The 18,571-nt window shown below is 40.1% G+C and overlaps 1 protein-coding gene across 1 annotated transcript in view; it reads left to right on the top strand.

The window, feature by feature from the left end:
- The window catches only part of slc40a1 (solute carrier family 40 member 1), a 59,493-nt gene that overhangs the window by 12,033 nt on the left and 28,889 nt on the right, over positions 1-18,571 (top strand). The window contains exon 4 of the mRNA XM_043692831.1: positions 16,401-16,516. Within this exon, the coding sequence (XP_043548766.1) occupies positions 16,401-16,516 (116 nt within the window). The remainder of the gene's footprint in view (positions 1-16,400; positions 16,517-18,571) is intronic.

The raw sequence follows: 18,571 nt of genomic DNA, 5'->3' as shown, positions 1-18,571 counted from the left end.
TGAACACATTGACAAATACGTTTGTGGGGTGAATTTGTACTTGCAGAGTTATATTGTATTTTGCTCAAAAACTGCATGAATCCATGTAAGATTCTGTTAATTCATTTTTTAGATTAGAATCAGTCTAAACATTATGGCACAGACAGCAGCATATACAGGTGGCTAACAGCATCAACACATTATCTGGGCTGACACCAATTGTCAAAGTTAACCTGAGAATGTAACTTTTTAAAAAAGTTTTGTCATTTACATATGAAAGAAGTGAAACTAACATGGTCATTCTAACAGACGAGAGACTTAACAAGGAATCAATGTGCTTTTCAATGTATAATTTCAGTTACATCACACTGTAAACTTTTGTTATAAATTCTGTGTCTTACAATTGTGTACTCCACAACCATTTGATGAAAGAGCAGCGTTCTGAAAGCTGGTGCTTCCAATTAAACCTGTTGGATCATAAACTGGTGTTGTGTGATTTTTAACTTTTTACACCAGTATCTCCAAATCACCCTAAGATCACCTTGATTTGGTGGCAGGGTACTTTGGCCAAAATATAAAGTGTAAGTAAAGAAAAATCATTTCAATTTCCTGGAACCAAATATGTATGCAAGGAACAGCATTAACTTGGTGTTGTCAAGGATTGTAAGAGTTCCAATAAAATTCAAGCACTTCTGCCATATTCATTTAAGAAAGACATGCCGACTACATTTGTCAACTGAATAGTCAGCTTGCGGCAGATTAGTGAGTTAGCCGGAGCAATGATGTCTTATTTTGATCTAAAAATTAGTCTGTGGGGGGAGAGATTGACAGCGGCTTTCAAATGTTGTGACATTCTTAAAGTACTGGAAGCCACCATTTGCGTTCCTCTGGCCATTACGTTAACCACCAAAAAAAACCACTGGTGCACATGAACAGAGAATTGTGTCCTTTAATAAACAGCTGTAACAACTATGAAATAATTAATTGTGTGAATGGAGTTTGCACAAAATGTTCATATTGTCTATTTCTTAAGGAAATAACAGGTTTCCCTGTTGAAGAACGAAGACAAATTGATTGGATGGCTTCTTAGAAATAAATTTATCCTTTAAAAAACATGGTCAATGCAAACTGCTACAAAACTGCATACAGTAAAGCACATTCAAGATGTAAGAATAACAGCAGATGGTCATTATGTGAGCTCAAACACTGATCTAGTGTCTTAGCTATAGCAAGATCCTCTAAAGCCTGCCCCTGAGAGAGCAGGCAGAATATTAATGGTGTACCAGATTCTGTAGAGAATTGGCATAACAAGAGGCTAAGACTTGTTTGAGGACAGTGAACAGAAGGAGAACTTGCACAGGAGTTGGAGGGGGAGGTGGGAAGGTGATGAAATCTTGCCATTTTCATAATGAGAAATTATTTTCCAGATGTCTGGAAAATTTGTCAATTGCGCTTTTTTTACACAAATAAATATTCAACTGAATAGTGGCATTCTGGCTGAGTAATAGAAAAATCACCACTTAGTCAAACTTTTACAGGCTTTAAGTTCCACTCTAGGACCCAAGCATATAACCTCAGCTGAAACTTCAGTGCATTATTGAAGAATCCTGCATTATCAAAGGTGCCAATTTTTGAAAGTGGCTTTAAACAAATAGCTTTCTGCTTGTTTAGATGAGTATGTGACACCTTTTTTGAAGTGAGTATGTGACACCTTTTTTGAATGAATATTGTCTTGGCCAATATTCATTCATAACTAATTCCATGAAAATGAGTTAACTGATTATTTACTATTGCTGTATAGGTACCATACTGTGAGCAATTTTAAAATCAACTAATGAATAATTCTGCAGAGAAGGTGGCCACGACAGTAATTATGCCTGCGCCAATTCTTTTTGATAGAGGTGGCCAATTAGTTTCATTCATTTTTCCCCATTGCATTTTTTTAATCTTCAAGTGCTTATCCATTTTCCATTTAAATAATACTTTTAAAACCTTTACCACTACCCATAAGGGCACAGTATTTTGGATCACAATAGCTGGCAGTGCAATTGTGTTTTTTTTCTCATGTTGCATCTAGTTTGTTTGTCAATTTCTTTAAATTATGTCCTCTGGCTACCAACTCTCTGCCATTTACAATTTCTCCTCATTAACTCTATCAAACCCATCATGATATTGAACTTTAAAATCTCCACTTTAATTTCTCTGGAAGAGGAACAACCATAGTTTCCCTAGTCTGCCCAAACAATTGAAATCATGTGTCCCTTCTGTAATTCTAATAAACTTCTGCAAGGCTTGCTAATCCCCATAAAGTGTAATGCCTAGAATGGGGGTTCAAAGTTTGTGCGAAGATTTGTAGCTCGGGTGCTCGTTGTTGTGGTTCTGTTCGCCGAGCTGGAAGTTTTTGTTGCAAACGTTTCGTCCCCTGGCTAGGCGACATCATCAGTGCTTGGGAGCCTCCTGCAAAGCGCTTCTTTGATGTTTCCTCCGGTGTTTATAGTGGTCTGTCCCTACCGCTTCCGGTTGTCAGTTTCAGCTGTCCGCTGTAGTGGTTGATATATTGGGTTCAGGTCGATGTGTTTGTTGATGGAGTTTGTGGATGAATGCCATGCCTCTAGGAATTCCCTGGCTGTTCTCTGTCTGGCTTGCCCTATGATAGTAGCCACACACGCAGACAACAAGCAACATGAATTCGACTGGGACAACACTACTATCATAGGGCAAGCCAGACAGAGAACAGCCAGGGAATTCCTAAAGGCATGGCATTCATCCACAAACTCCATCAACAAACACATCGACCTGGACCCAATATACCAACCACTACAGCGGACAGCTGAAACTGACAACCGGAAGCGGCAGGGACAGACCACTATAAACACCGGAGGAAACATCAAAGAAGCGCTTCGCAGGAGGCTCCCAAGCACTGATGATGTCGCCTAGCCAGGGAATGAAACGTTTGCAACAAAAACTTCCAGCTCGGCGAATAGAATGGGGGTCTAAGCTGTTCTTTCTGAATTTCCTGTACTGCTTAATTTCTTTCCTCTTCCATGCCTCTACTTGTAAAGCCAAGAATCTTGTATACCTTTTTTTTAAAACATCTTCTATGTCTTGTCTACAAATCAGCACTTACTGCATAACTTTGGCTGTTTAGTGCAAGTCTTTCTTCCATGAAAAGATGAACAGTGAAAGTAAATATAATGTATGTTTTCAAATGACACATTTTGATTTATGCATTCCTGGCTCGGTGCCCACTACTATCTCTGTGAACCATCCAAAACTTCACTGTCCATGTCTTAACTTGCAACAAGTCCCATTCACTCATCACCCCTTGCACTCACTGTATGAAGTTATCTCCTTGTCATGCAATGTCTTGTTTTTAAAAGTCCTATCCTTATTTTTAAATCTTTCTGTGGCCCCTCACTATCTTTGTAATTTTCTTCAAACCTCCCACATTATCTGTCCTTCTCTCCTTCTGACTTCTGGAGAATCCCAATTTATTGGTAGTTTGTTTAAAATTGCCTGGCATTTAAGATCTGGAAGTCCATCCTCACATCTCTTTGCTTTCCTCCTTAAAGTACTCTTAAAATTATTTGACTAAGTGCTTTGGTCATCTGACCTAATATTTCCATGTGTGGTTCATTATCATACTTTGTTTGTAATGCTCCCGTGAAGATTCTTGAAATGTTTCATTTCGTTAAAGGCACTATAAAGGCATAAGTTGTCATTGTTGCAGTCCTGAAGATAGTAATAAAAATCTAGTGCACATTTAATGTTACATGTTGCTGCATCTTTCTGTTATGAATTTGTGAACTGTAGTATTTCTACTTCACTGTTTCTGAATTTGGAAGAAGTAGAGATTTAAATTTCCTGGCAGTCTTGATGTAGAGACACTCTCCATATTGCAACTCAACCTTTGAGTTCAGACTCTTACCGAATATATTGTACGGGTGCTGTCAAGATTATCTTTATAGAGGTTTATGATCCAACAAGGATTTCTCTGGGCATGGGGATTTACATTAATATATCCCAGTGTTGTTCACAGTCCAAGAAATAGATGAGAGAAATGGAGAAGTGACTCAGCAGGACTATAAGTTTTTGGTGTTGCTCTGTGGGCAGTAATCTGGCCTTCCAATTAATGCACTGATCTAAAGTCACACTCTAGGGACATCAGAGCAGAGGCTTATACTGCTGTGGGGTGCTTTCTTATGGATAAGATGTTAAAATGAGGCTTCACCTGTTCTTTCTGATGGATATAAAAGATGGAACTATTTTGAAGAAGAGGGTGTGGGTAATCATCTGTGTCCTGATCAGTATTTATCCTTCAAGCAACATCACGAAAATCAATGATCTGATGATTGCCTCATTGCGATTTGTAAAACTTTGCTGTGTGAAGAGTGACTGTAGTGTTTCTTCAAATACATTAGTATACTTAAGTGTGCTGGAAGCGCATTGTGTATGAAAAACAAGAGTAAAGGGCTTAAATTCCATTTAATTACTGCATTTTAAGAGTTCTTTAGTTCTTATGTTTCTTTATTACATCCTTGTTTCACCATTGCTTTCTCTTTCCAAAATGTTTCCCACTCATGAGGTGGAATCTTGTTTTATTTTAAACTAAATGTGAAGGTGGACTTAAAAGTGGGAGGTACGTTTGCTCAGGGGCAGGTGGAGCTTCCTAATAGCTTTCATCCATCTCAGCTTATTACATATGCATTCACAGGTAAAACACCAAATTTTACGGCCAGACAGGAAGTTCTGCCCCACACTGGGACCCTTCTGGTTTCAACTTCTGGTTGACATATTTGGAAGGCAACTGAACAGTACTTCAGTGCTGGAGATGTCAAACACCAGGCAAAAGGCATGCTATGCTTGCTTCAGTAATGCCTCCTGAAGGCAGTCCAAAACAAAAGGAAGTTTCTTTTTTCCTTAGAGGTGGCAATAAGAGACCATCCCAACTGACATAAGCAGCCTGGGAAAGAGGTGGCTATGGAGGTTAGACCTCGTGACTCAAGGGAGCCTGAGGGCTCCAGTGCCACAAGAGGATGAATGATTTGCTGTGTTCTGTCAGGATATGTCCCACCGTATACTCAATGTTTCGTGGCCCTATGAATATGGGTTGGCATTGAAAGGTTGCCACTACAAAGGACTGTCACAAAGAAGACTGGGTGCCAGACATTTCCATTACATGTCTCATGTGCATCAATGTCAGTCACTTTATTGAAACCACCAACGTAGCATTACTTTCACCACTGGGTATTGCATCTCACACATCTAGCAGGGTACACACTTCAAATATAAAAGGAGTGACCTGACACAGCAGTTCATGCACCATCCCATCATTAACGTTTTTCACAACTAGGAGAATGAAGGCATTACTTTTCATCAAAAGCTGCATGGGGCTAGGAAACAACCACAAATGGCCTTGAGATGAATAGCTCACAGGTTTCTCAGCACACGTGATATCATACTTTATTGTTTTTTATCAATGTAGATCGTTGACAACATTGAGCCATATTTAAGAAGAACCTTCTAACGTTAAACTTTCCCCAACCACATTCTTCTCTCTGATAGTGCACAAACCAAACCAAATTTCTGGGAATTTACATCCCAATCTATATCAAAGCAGCCATGGTGGTGCTTTACACAGGCATGTCTCTTTTAACTTTTCACTCCTGCAGGAGGAAAATATGCACAGTAAAGATGATCATGCCCAAACAATGATGGATTGCTTAACATAAGACTCCTGTCCTCCTGTGAGGAGCAGACCACTGAGCCTGCAGGAGATGAAGGGAAACGTGCCTGTGCTGTGGGCAGCATTGAATATCTATAGCTGTCAAATGGAAAGGTGCCCAATCTGCTACTCCCATATACACAATGAGTGCCTAATATCTTAATGAAAACTTGGTTAAGGACGATGGCTTGAGTCACTGACAAATCTTTGAGATTTTCTTAGCTTCCTCTGGATCCCACTTCCAAGCCAGGTCAAAATAACAAAGAACCTGAGCCCCAGGCCCATCTCTACCAATCGATTAAATCACATCTCAGAGGAGTAAGAATTCCAATCCTCAGAGAATGCACAGCCAAGACCTTCCTCTCCACCCTCCACCAGCACAGTGACATTCACTGCAATGGATAAAGTAACTAGACCAGGCTTTGTGTCCCGTTCTAGTGGGCACAGCTAGGGGAAGAAGAAACGGCTGAGGTCTCCCTCACACGTGGAGGACTTCTGATGAACAAGCCACTGCTGATCCCAGGATAGATGATGAGTCTTTGGACATGACCATTAATGAATAAATGGAGATGCAGCAGCAGTAGTGGAATATTTGGCAGAAGTGCCAGAGATCATGTGCAGTTTGGAGCACAGTGCATCATCGAGTGTGACATTGACAGAGTGAAAAATCCCTTCCTATTAGGATTCAGGCCATGGAGTGCTGAGCAGCATATATGTGTTTTGTTTATGGTCCCTTGTTTTGTGTTTGTGAGAACCCATTAAGGGCTGTAAATCACAGAGTTTGGGCAACTTGGTTCTGAGGGTCCAAGGTGAACTGGATAAACTGTATTGTTATGTTGTAGAGGACATCAGTGAACTCACAACTGCACTTGGGGGCCGCTGAGTGGGAGATGCCAGACACGCCGCGAGCTGAGATTTGAAAAGAGCCTATGGTGAGGATGTTCAATGATGTGTGACCTTCAGAATCACAGGTGGAACACACTCTATGCCCTCACTTTCTGAGAGTACTACACTTCTCCCTCCATCTTTATAGAAGGCCTTCTCTTACCTTGGTAATCCATCTGTGTTTCTTTCATTTTCCCCTGTGACTACTGTTCCTGTCACTATCACCCACGATACTCCTGCTCTTCCCTTGATCTATGTCTCCTCCAGATCCAATCCCAGTCTTACCCTTACACTATCCTTTGTTCAACTCACCTGCTTGCTCTCCCTCTCCAGTGCACCATTATATTTCTGACACTAAATTTGCAGCTCCCACCCTTTCTTGCTCGCTAGGATCATTGTGACTGTTCCTTCTGCAACCCAGTCTCCCCCTTACATTCCTCAGGATCCTTTCAGTGAAACAGACTGCCATCCCCTTTAAGTTCCATTCCATATTGCTCCATTCGAGCAAAGCCACTTTTTCAGAATTTTTTCAGTTTGACCCCAATTACGTTTGCTAGTGTGAGCCAGTGTGGTTGCCTCACTTGGGAAGGCTTGTTGACCCAATTAGACTTCACCCCTTACGCTGTGAGCATTTGTGCAAAGAAATGTCTAGTTTTAAAGAAATGACTCTTTTCATGCAATCGTCATTAATTATGCAGATTTCGCACTCGAGCACCTTTCTTTGGGAATTGTGTGGCCTGAGTGGTGGAAGGGTTCCCCCACTGCTGAGACCTTCAGGAATTTGCACCACTGGCATCATTGTTAAGAACCAGCTCCACTTCCCTTCAGACAGCTCAAGACAGGAAGAAGACTTCATGCTATGGTTCTCGAGCTTATGTGTTCACAAAAACAGCCCAAAAGGAAGGAACATTTGCTCCTCACTTTACAGACCAGGACCTGAAGGCAGTCCTTTTTCCCGTGGACCACCACAGAAGACCACATCACCAGAAACAACCAGCTTGGACCCAAATTGTAGCCAGGCTTAGTGCTCTGTCCGAGGTGAACTGGAACATCTAGCAGGGCAAGAAGATGGTCACTGACGTTTTGCACTCTGCATGGGTACATGCCACTACTATGGCTCTGCTACTTCTCAAGCGAAAAGTTACCATTCATTCTAACTCTGCTACTACACTTCACCTGACACCAAGTCTCATTGAGTACAATTCTGACTACTGCATGCATCATATTCATTTATTGGCTGTCATCCACCTCATCCTCTCAACTACCAATATTCCCCTCCCACTGTACTAAAAAACAATGTAATCCACTGACTCTAGTCTGTAACTGAATACTAATGACCCAGTGCAGTAAGAAAGCAATGTGAAGTATATGGAGACTGGCAGCCTTTCAGTAAGTGCAAAGTGAGTGACCACTACCAAAGCAAGCTAAGAAACCTAAGATGGATACCGTGTAGATGCATGAGATGCATGTGTGTCTCTTCTTGAAAAGTGACCTATCAGAACCATGTAAGTCACCATTCAAGGCTTCGGGGAAAATCACAAAACATTTTCTCTTAAGTCGAAGCACTGATTTCTTTTCATTCCTTTCACATTTTGCCACCATTCACACTATTACACAGTAGAGAGGAGAATATTTACTCTAGATCGTAATCCCTATCCACAATTAAAAAGCAACTTGCATATTAAAATGCAATATGATGGACATGTAAATCCCCAAGATCTACCATTTGACTAAACTGATAGTAACAATATGTGGCAATTTAAAAGGTTGGATTATACATTTGAATTTACTGAAGTCACAACTAAAATACATATATGACCAATACTTTCAGTACAACTCACATGTTAATAAGTTTTTTTGATACCAACATATCTTTAATCAAAATATTATTCCTTAACAAGAAATATTGAAAAGAACAATTTCCTCCTCATTCCTACATACTTTCAGTTGAACTATCTGACTTTTTTTTTGCAATCTGTGTATCACCTTCCAAATGCATTGCTTGACTGTACTCTCCCCAACATCCTTTAAAATGTCAGTCTGAATTTTGACTTTGACTATAAATTCCTTTTAATCGTAGGGACTATGGCATTGATTGATTTGCCTTCATTGAAGATCCTGGTTCATTTTACTGAACTGGTAGATTCTGTGACACCAGCAAACTTCCAGTTTCTTTATGACTTCTGCTTTCTTTTTGACTTTTACTTTGAGCGGGATAAGGAATTTGAATGACACAAGGCTAATCAAGACCTCTTGTCATTAATTTCCTCTTTCAAGCAAATAATCTACATGACGCAGACTGAGTCTATTTGCAGTCTTCACTTGATATCTGTATGCACATCAACATTTAATGACATACTTCTCCTTGACACTTCAGTTACTTTGCACCATGACCTTTTGACCAGTGCTGAACTTCCTAAGTTTCATGGCTTGTGTGTCATGACTTACTTTGTCTTGGTTCCCTATTGATATCAAACAAACTAAGCCTTGCTTAGAAGTATGTTTAAACGCGAGGTGAGCCCCATGTTGTGAATTCTGTAGGGAATTGCCTAACTGGTGACCTAGTGAATAAAGTTCTTCACACTTTTTTCTGGAGCACCCATTTGATGCTCGGTGATATGTTGATATTTGAGGTAGTTTCACTGCATTCTTACTCCAAGATATTTCAAACACTTCTGACGTAATCTAGGGACCATTATTTTACACCAACAGCTCCAAAAACCTACTAATTGCAAATCAACTTCTCAAAGCCTCAACAATGTGGCACATGTGTTATTGAACAAAAATTCAACATATATCCGCTTGATATAGCTATTAAATCGAGGTAGTCATACTTTTCCACATCAAAGAAATCAATATCTTTGTCATGTTCTTTCTGTATTTGACACTGGAGTGAAACAAATCTTGTTTGGCTTACTGTTCATTTTGAGATGCACTTCACAAATTTCCCCAACTCTTCTGTGTCTTTATGCACCTTTGGATACCAAAAAATAGATTTCTGCTCCTCCTTTGATATGGGTTATCTTTGTGTGCTTTTGATGAACTTCGTCTAACATCTTTTTCAAAATCTTGGTAGGATGCTGATATTTTTAATTGCATAGAAGACAGCCTTGGTCTACACTGAGTTCATTCCTTTGTGTGAGAAACCTCTGTAGTTTTTCATAATCACATTTCTTAGGCCAGTCATTTATTACATAATGAACTCTGCAAAGAACAGAACCTGATGACTTTCTTCTTCACTTATCAAACTAGCAGACACTGGGATGTCATTTGTGTATATAAACTATTTCACAGGAAACTTGATGGCAGGAAGTTAATCAGTCTTCATAGGAAATCTTGAAAGACTGTTTGTTTCTGCATAATCTGCTTAGAGTATTCAATACCTGTAACAAGGTCAGCCAGGTGGATCTCATAGAACATGAGTTCCCTAATTGGGCCTGTTAATCTGGTCCAGTAAGGGAGCCCTGGCTGACAGATGAGAACAGGAGTATCAGATATCTGGTTCACTCTCAGCACTGACTCTGAAGGAGCTGGATCAGTGTCAAGGATATTCCAAGTTCTATTATTGAAGGCTGAAGAGCCTGTACTGCTGTGATGTTCCATGTTCTAAGTGTAAATAAAGGGTGGCTAGGGAACAGGAGACCAGCCTCTGTGGAGTTATTTCAATATCATACCTTCAAAATCAATGTCCACATCTAAAGCTGTACTGCCAGGCATTGTGTGCCCTTCTCTGAAACAAATATAGGCTGTCATTTAACTAGGTGAACTTCCTATGATGCAAGGATTTATGGAACATAATATAACCATACATGATTAATTGACCCTCTTTTTCAACATTATTGAAGTACATGAGGAAATGTTCTAGATTTCTCCACACCATCCTCCATTATGTGAGATGCTCTGGAACACCGTGGGAGTAGTAAACACCCCAAATAGGAACCTTTCAAACAGGTATAACCCTTTGTATGAATAGTAAAACGTTCTTTGCTCTTCTCAGTTAATTCTAATTATAGATATGCATTTGACAAAATATATTATACTGACTGCATTTCCAGTGGCTAAATTAGGAAATAAATCTTCATTAGTAGGCAGTCGATAAAGTATAATTCTCAATCACCTTCTTTTCTGTTTGCTTACAATATTCACAAATTTGAATGCATTCATCTACTTTATAAATATCACAATGGATAGGGTCCATTCACTGCTCTTAACCTTTTTAATTGTTCCCTAATTTTTTTAGTTTATTCAGCTCTTTACCCTTTGCTTCTAACTGTGTAGAAGGCACTGGTCTGGCCTTGAAAATTGTCAAGAGTAAATTGTCCTTTATTTTGACTTTGGTCTTGTGATGCTTAGTTTTATCGCTCGCTGCTCTTTTAGCACTTCTACAATGACAGGTGGATTCTTTCTGATCCTTGCTTTAAATACAGTCAGTTCTTCAACAATGTGATGGTTCCATTCTTGTGCAACCCTGCTTTATAAAAAAAAATGCGCTTTAGAAATGGCACTTAAAGTGTAATCGTGTTACAGCCAACACACATTTTAAAAGTTTGCACTTTAGAAACAACGTTCCCAATTCATCAATTGCGTTACAGCAGAATGACCTGTAATTTGACTCAGCTCTACCTTATCTTCTGAAGCCAATTCCTTCTCACCAGGGAGGATTTGTTCCCACTATTAAGTAGTGGGAAGTATTCTAACACTGGGTCACTTTGATTGGAATGACTAGTCATTTTCACAAGAGCTTTGCATGTGACTTCTTGTATTCACCTTCCAAAGTAAGAGATACTGCTGAAGATAACCAGTTCTGATTCTTCAACTTCCATTTCAAATACGTGTTGAAGTTTATCTTCAGCTCTATTGCTCTCCTCTTCCATGAGTTGTTCGTGCTCCATCACTGAGCTCAAATTTTGATTTTCCTGCTTGATAACATTATCTTCAGATCCACTATTGATCACATGCACCTTCAGGGATTTCCAGTCTCCTGATCTAGTTTAGATCTATTACAGTCTCAACCTAGTGAAATACTGTGACCTGAGGAGCATTACTGTTTCATCTACTCCTGCATGCAGTCTGAATATATCTGACTTACTGCAAAGTTAGAAATCACACAACACCAGGTTATAGTCCAACAGGTTTAATTGGAAGCACACTAGCTTTCGGAGGGTCGCTCCTTCATCAGGTGGTAGTGGAGGGCTCAATCCTAACACACAGAACTTATAGCAAAAATTTACAGTGTGATGTAACTGAAATTATACATTGAAAAATTGATTGTCTGTTAAGCCTTTCATCTGTTAGAATACAGTGATAGTTTCACTTCTTTCATGTGTAAATCACAAATCATGACTTACTGCAGGCTTTGAAAGCAAACAGTGGCATTTTAAAGGTTGGCGACTACCATGGAAATAGTAAAATTTAGATTTCTGATTCTGAGACTGCAACTTTCGCTTTTGAGGCCTGGATCTTATAGAAATCTGGTGGAGCTCTTTTGCTGGATCAACAAAAGAACACCCTTGGAATTTAGCACTCTCTCTTTCTGCCATTTCCATAACAGTGGCCTCATTGCAGGCGTCCTTCCATGTCAGCGTTTTATAGTTCCTCAAATTCTTGACTTTGATTTTATCGTTTCTTAGGCCACCTACAAACCTATCTTCAAGGTTGATTTCAGTGATGTGAGAGTTTCTTTGAGTGAAAGACATAATTTGCAACACGTTCACTTACTAACACTAAGTGCAAACCTCATGCTTAGTCATGCCATAATATGATCCAGCACCTCATTAACTTCAGATTGGTCCATACTGTTAGGAGTTTCACAGGCAATTTTGGATATTTGCCACCTCAAGTTAATTAGCCCAATCACAATGAAAATATCTCGTTAATCCTAATGTCCTATTTCACTGACTTCAACCTATTATGTAACTATAATTCACAATTATACCAATTTTCTCCATTAGGGTTGAATCCTAATTGCTTCTAAATATGTCTTCAGTGCTTTTCCTTAAAAAATGCTTACTGTGTTGCCTCACTGTGTACTAGATTATCATGTGCACAGGATTAGTCTTCCAACTTGCTCAAACATCCTCAAAACCAGCTTTAACAAGACAAAAATATGATGCAATGTTTTTCAGTCATGACCTTCTTAGCTGAGTATAGGAGTTGGGAGGTCATGTAGCAGCTGCACAGGACATTGGTTAAGCCCCTTTCGGAGATTTTGTCTCCTGCTATAAGAATTATGTTATGAAACTTGATTGGGTTCTGAAAAGACTTACAAGAATTTGAGCTATAGGGAGAGACTAAAAAGTCTGGGGCTATTTTCCCTCGAGTGTCGGAGGCTGAGGGGCGATCTTATAGCGGTTTATAAAATAATTAGGGCATGGATAGGGTGAATAGCCAAGATCTATTCTCCAGAATAGGGGAGTCCAAAACTAGAGGGCATTGGTTAAAGATGAGAGGGGAAAGATTTAAAAAGGACCAAAGGGGCAACTATTTCATGCAGAGGGTGTTGCATGTATGCAATGAGCTGCTGGAGGAAGTGGTGGAGGCTGGTACAATTAAAACATTTAAAAGGCGTCTGGATGAGTACATGATTAAGAAGGGTTTAAAAGGGATATTGGCCAAATGCTGGCAAATGGGACTAAATTAATTCAAGATATTTGGTTGCATGGACGAGTTGGACCGAAGGGTTTGTTTCCATGCTATACAGCTCTATGACTCTGTGACCCTATGATAGAAGAAAAACTCCATTCTAATTTCATCACCATCATTCATAGAATCGTTACAGTGCAGAAAGACACCACTTGGCTCATCAAATCCATGCTGACCATCCAGAATAGCATCCCTACCACCATTCACCACTTGGGTTTTTGCCATGGCTAAACCACCCAACTTGAACATCCCTGGGTACCATGGGGCAATTTTCAGTGTGGCCAACTTGCATATCTTTGGACTGTAGCAGGAAACCTGAGCATCCAGAGGAAACCCCCACAGACACAGGGAGGATGTGCAAACTTCACACAGTTGTGCAAGGCTGGAATCAAACCCAGGTCCTTGGTGCTGCAAGGCATATATGCTAACCGCTGTGCCCTTTCTGTTAAATATTGCACTCAGTAAAATTAAGTAAGACGTGCTCAACTGCAGGCAGCCATGGTTACACAACTTTCTTTGCACTTCCTCAGTAGAGAGGTCAGTTTAACAAAACATTCAGCTACTACAGTCAGTGAAATTCAATGGAAAGGATTTGGGTGGAGTGTGTCTTCAGCATTTATTCAATACCATTAATTCTACAACCCTCCTTTCTACCCTTAATGACAATTGCACTATATTGTTTAGTGATAAAAACATGTTCTTTCCAAAATTCAAGTGAGGTGCATCATAGGTGACATCACTACATTTATTTTTTTGGCAGCACGGTGGCTCAGTGGCTCACAGCACCAGGGTCCCAGGTTCAATTCCAACCTCGGGCGACTGTCTGTGTGGAATTTGCACATTCTCCCTGTGCCTGCGTGGGTTTCCTCCAGGTGCTCCGGTTTACTCCCACAGTCCAAAGATGTGCAGGTCAGGTGAATTGGCCATGCTAAATTGCCCATAGTGTTCGGTGCATTCGTCAGACAGAAATGGGTTTGGGTGGGTTACTCTTTGGAAGGTCAATGTGGACTAGTTGGGCCGAAGGGCCTGTTTCCACACTGTAGGGAATCTAATCTAATATCATCAGAATTTGAAATAACCTTGAGCAGAGAAAGGAGTGCACTATCTATGTAAAGCAGTGAAACTAGAAGATGAGAAAAGCACACAAAAGAATGTAAAGTCTTGTTGTAAAATCATAAATAAAGGAAAGCAATGACTTATTGCAATCTTCCGAGTTTTATAAGAATCAAGCAAGACAAGCAAAAGGGATTATACATGCAGCAATCTTGTAAACAGAAAACAGATGAATGAATGTTAACTTGATGAACTGAGCTGCTGGCATAGAAACTCATCTGTTTAAAGCACATGTCATGAAACTATGGGCATTTCATTAACAGACAATATCTGCAGTAGGATAAACATTCTGAAGGACAGGGTTAATCAACACTTGGAAAAGGAGTGATTGATCAATGATAGTCAGCTTGGACTTGTTAGGGAGAAATTCTGTCTAATTGTGTTTTCGAGAAAGTTACAAACGTTTGACGAGGGTAGTGCAGTTGAGGTAGTTTATGTGGACTTCAGTAAGGCCTTTGACAAGGTCCCACATGGAAGGCTAGTCCAAAAGGTAAGAACCCATGGGATCTAAGGCAAGTTTGATAAAATTGGTTTACAAATAGGAAGCAAAAGGTGATATTGGAGGGATGGTATTGTGATTGGAAGCTTGTGACTAGCAGTGTACTACAGAGATCGGTGCTGTGACCCTTGCTGTTTGTTATCTACAGCAGGGGTCTGTACATAACTGCGTGAATGTGAATAGGAGAGAGTGAGGATTGCAAATGGTGGAGATCAGAGTCAAAAGTGTGGCACTGAGAAAATGCAGCAGGTTAGGCAGCATTGGAAGAGCAGGAGAGTCGACATTTCGAGCATAAGCTCTTTATCAGGAATATCCTGATAAATGTGAATGTAGAAGGTATAATTAATACATTTGCAGATGACTCAAAAATTGGTGATGTTGTTGGTAGTGAGGAGGATGACCTCAGGCTAGGGTGTGTTATTGATCAGCTGGTAAATTGGGCAGAACAATGGCAGATGTAATTTAATTCTGATAAGGTTTTACATTTTGGAAAATCTCATAAAGGAAAGATGTACACAATGGATTGTAGGTTCCTAGTGAGTACTGAGGAACAAAGGACCTTGGTGTACAAGTCCACAGATCCCTGAAGGTGTCAGCACAGAAAGACAAGCTGGTGAAGAAGGCATACAGGATGTTTGCCTTCATTAGACGGGGCATAAAATATAGGAGCAAGGACGTTTTGTTATAACTTTCTAAAACATTGGTTAGGCCATAGATGGAATATTTTGTGCAGTTCTGGCCATCACACTATCAGAAGGATGTGATTGCACTGGAGGTGCAGAGGAGATTCACCAGGATGTTCCCCAGGATGAGAAACCTCAGTTATGAGGAGAGATTGGTTAGACTGGGTTTATATTCCTTAGAGCAGAGGAGCCTGTGGGGGAATCTGATTGAGGTATACAAAGTTATATAAGGTATACAACTAGATTATGAGAATCTCTTCTGTGTGGAGGTATAGCTAAGACCAGAGGGCATTTGTTTAAGGTGAGGAGTAAACAGTTTAGAGAAGATCTAAGAAAAGCTTTTTTAACCCAAAGGGGAGTAGTAATATGGAACATTTTGCCTGAGAGTGTGGTGGTGTTAGGAACTCCTGCAATATTTAAGAAGCACATTTAAGTGTTTGTTGGTCAGCGTAGACATAGTGGGCCGAAGGGCTTGTTGCTCTGCTGTTTGAGTTTATGACTGTAAGTGGGGAAGTGCTCCTCTGATGCCATGATTTCATAAAATAGATGTTCAAGTCAAGTAAATCCTATAGGGGTGAAATTTTACCAGTCGATAGTTTTGTTATAATCTCTTCCAGTACTTCCTAGAATTGACAGAGAACTTCTACATTTAAAGAATTTTTTTTGCATGATTTTTTGAATACTTAAGTTAGTTTATTTATACCTGTGTGATCTGTGTGAATAAATTGTGAGATGTTAGACATGGTATAAATAACAAAATTGTGGAAAAACAGTATTGTGCTGATATTAGTAGGTTTTATATTTTCCAAAATTATATTGTGAATAATAGCAATTAAGTTCAAAATAACTAACTTAATCCTTTTTCAATCTATAGTTGCCCAAACATCCTTGATTATTCAGAATGTCTCAGTCATCATTTGTGGTGTCATCCTGATGATCGTTTTCCTGTTTAAAACTTCTCTTAGCACCATGTACCATGGATGGTTACTTGTAAGTTGTTCTTTGCTTGTTCAGTGCATCCATTTTGATATTTTCAACAATGCCAGTCTTTTACTGAAGTAATGTAAATGCAGATGTATGCTAAGCAGATGTACTATGAACAATGCCATTCTCCATTATAAGATCAGAAATGGAGATGTTCACAGATGATTGCACAGTGCTCAGTACCATTCTGATGCTGAAGCAGTCCATGCCCGTATGCTGCAAATCGTGGACAATATCCCGACTAAGGATGATAAGTGTGAAGTAGCATTTGTGCAATACAATGGCCAGGCAATGGCAAACTCCATATCTCATTAATATTCAACAGTATTACCATTTCTGAATCCCACGCTATCATCCTGGTGGGATTGGGTTGGGGTGTTTCCATGGACCAAAACTGAATTTGGTCAATTATATAAATACTGTGACAATAAAATCAGGTCAGAGACTGGGAATTCTGTGATAAATAACGCAGTGTCTATTTCCCCAAATGCCTCCATCATCTTTGAGACACTAATCAGAAGTATTTTGGAATACACTTTACTTACCTGAATGGGTGCATCTCCAACAACACTCAAGAAGTTTGACGTCATTTGGGACAAAGCAGCCCACTTGATTGGCAACATATCTACCGCTTTAAGTATTTACCAGCTGGAAGGACAAGGGCAGTGGGAGTATGGGAATGTCACCAATTGTAAGTTCCCTTTCGAGACATAGAACGTCTTGAATTGGAACAATATTGGTGTTCCTTCATTGTCGCGAGTTGAAAATCATACAATTCCCTGTCCAGCAGTCTCTGTACATACCATCCTTTAAAATTTGTTTTTGAATGTAGATATATTATCAAACCCTTTTTCAGCAGCTCCAGTCACAGTCAAGAATATAGTCCTCAACTCAGTCCAGAGGGTTTCTCTCTCTTAGGACCTCCTTCTCCAAACATACCATGTTGGATGATGAAACCGCCCATCATCCGCTGAAAGCAAGCTCATCATTTGGCAGGCTCACTCACAGGCTTTAGAGAACATAGAATTTATTTCAAAACAAAGATTAAACCCAACTGGGCACTTCTCTACAGCTATGAGGAATGGACAACCTATCAGTTGCACTAAAACTAATACAATCATATCACTTACGTTAACTATCTTGAATCCGATCATTAGTCAGGGACAGGAAGGTGTGACTATGAGCGAGGCATGGAGAGGGATCCAGGAAGTATTGCTGAAAGAGTCTTCATCCTTGAACTTGTCTAACAGGTTTGCAATTCTTGCTTCTTGTGTGGATGAGTGTGGGCTGCAGGACGGATGAGTAAACTGATCATAGCACTGTGGTACAGGGAACCTTTCAAGAGGGGGGAAGAAAAGGGAAATGTAGTTATAATTAGGGATAGTACGGTCAGGTGAATAGACATTGTGGCCAGGATTGAGAGTCCTGAAGGTTGTGTTGCCTGCCTAGTGCCCAGGTTCAGAATATCTCATCGGGGTGCAGGAGGATTTGGAGTGGAAGGGGAACAATCTAGTTGTCATGGCCCATGTATGAATCAATGATACTGGTAGAAAGAGAAAAGATGTTCTGCAAAGCAAATATGAGCAGGGAGGGGCTAAATTACAAAGCAGAACCAAAAAGGTAATAGTCTCTGAATTACTACCTGAGCCATGAGCAAGTTTGCACAGGGTCAACAAGATTAAATGTGGTAAATGCATGGCTCAAAAGTTAGTGTGAGAGAAATGGGTTCGAATTCATGAGACTTTGACACCAATATGGTTGAAGGAGGGTGCTATTCCAATTGGTAGTCTCCACCTGAATCATGCTGGGACTATAGACCTGGCAAATCACATATCTAGGGCTGTGGATAGGGCTTTAAACTAAGTATGAGAAGGGGGGCAGTCAATGCAGGACTGTGGATATTGGATTGAAATGCAGTATATGAAACAAGGCAGGTAAGCTTGTACTGCAGTTTGAAATTGATGGGTACAATGTTGTGGGCATCACAGAGATATGGCTGCAAGGGGATCAGGGCTGGGAAATAAATATCCAAGGGTACAAGGACAGGCAGATAGGCAGAGG

The sequence above is a fragment of the Chiloscyllium plagiosum genome, chromosome 7 (genome assembly GCF_004010195.1).
Source record: "Chiloscyllium plagiosum isolate BGI_BamShark_2017 chromosome 7, ASM401019v2, whole genome shotgun sequence".
NCBI lineage: Eukaryota > Metazoa > Chordata > Chondrichthyes > Orectolobiformes > Hemiscylliidae > Chiloscyllium > Chiloscyllium plagiosum.
Note: the sequence above shows the minus strand (reverse complement) of the source record. Positions and strands in the feature narration are given on the sequence as shown.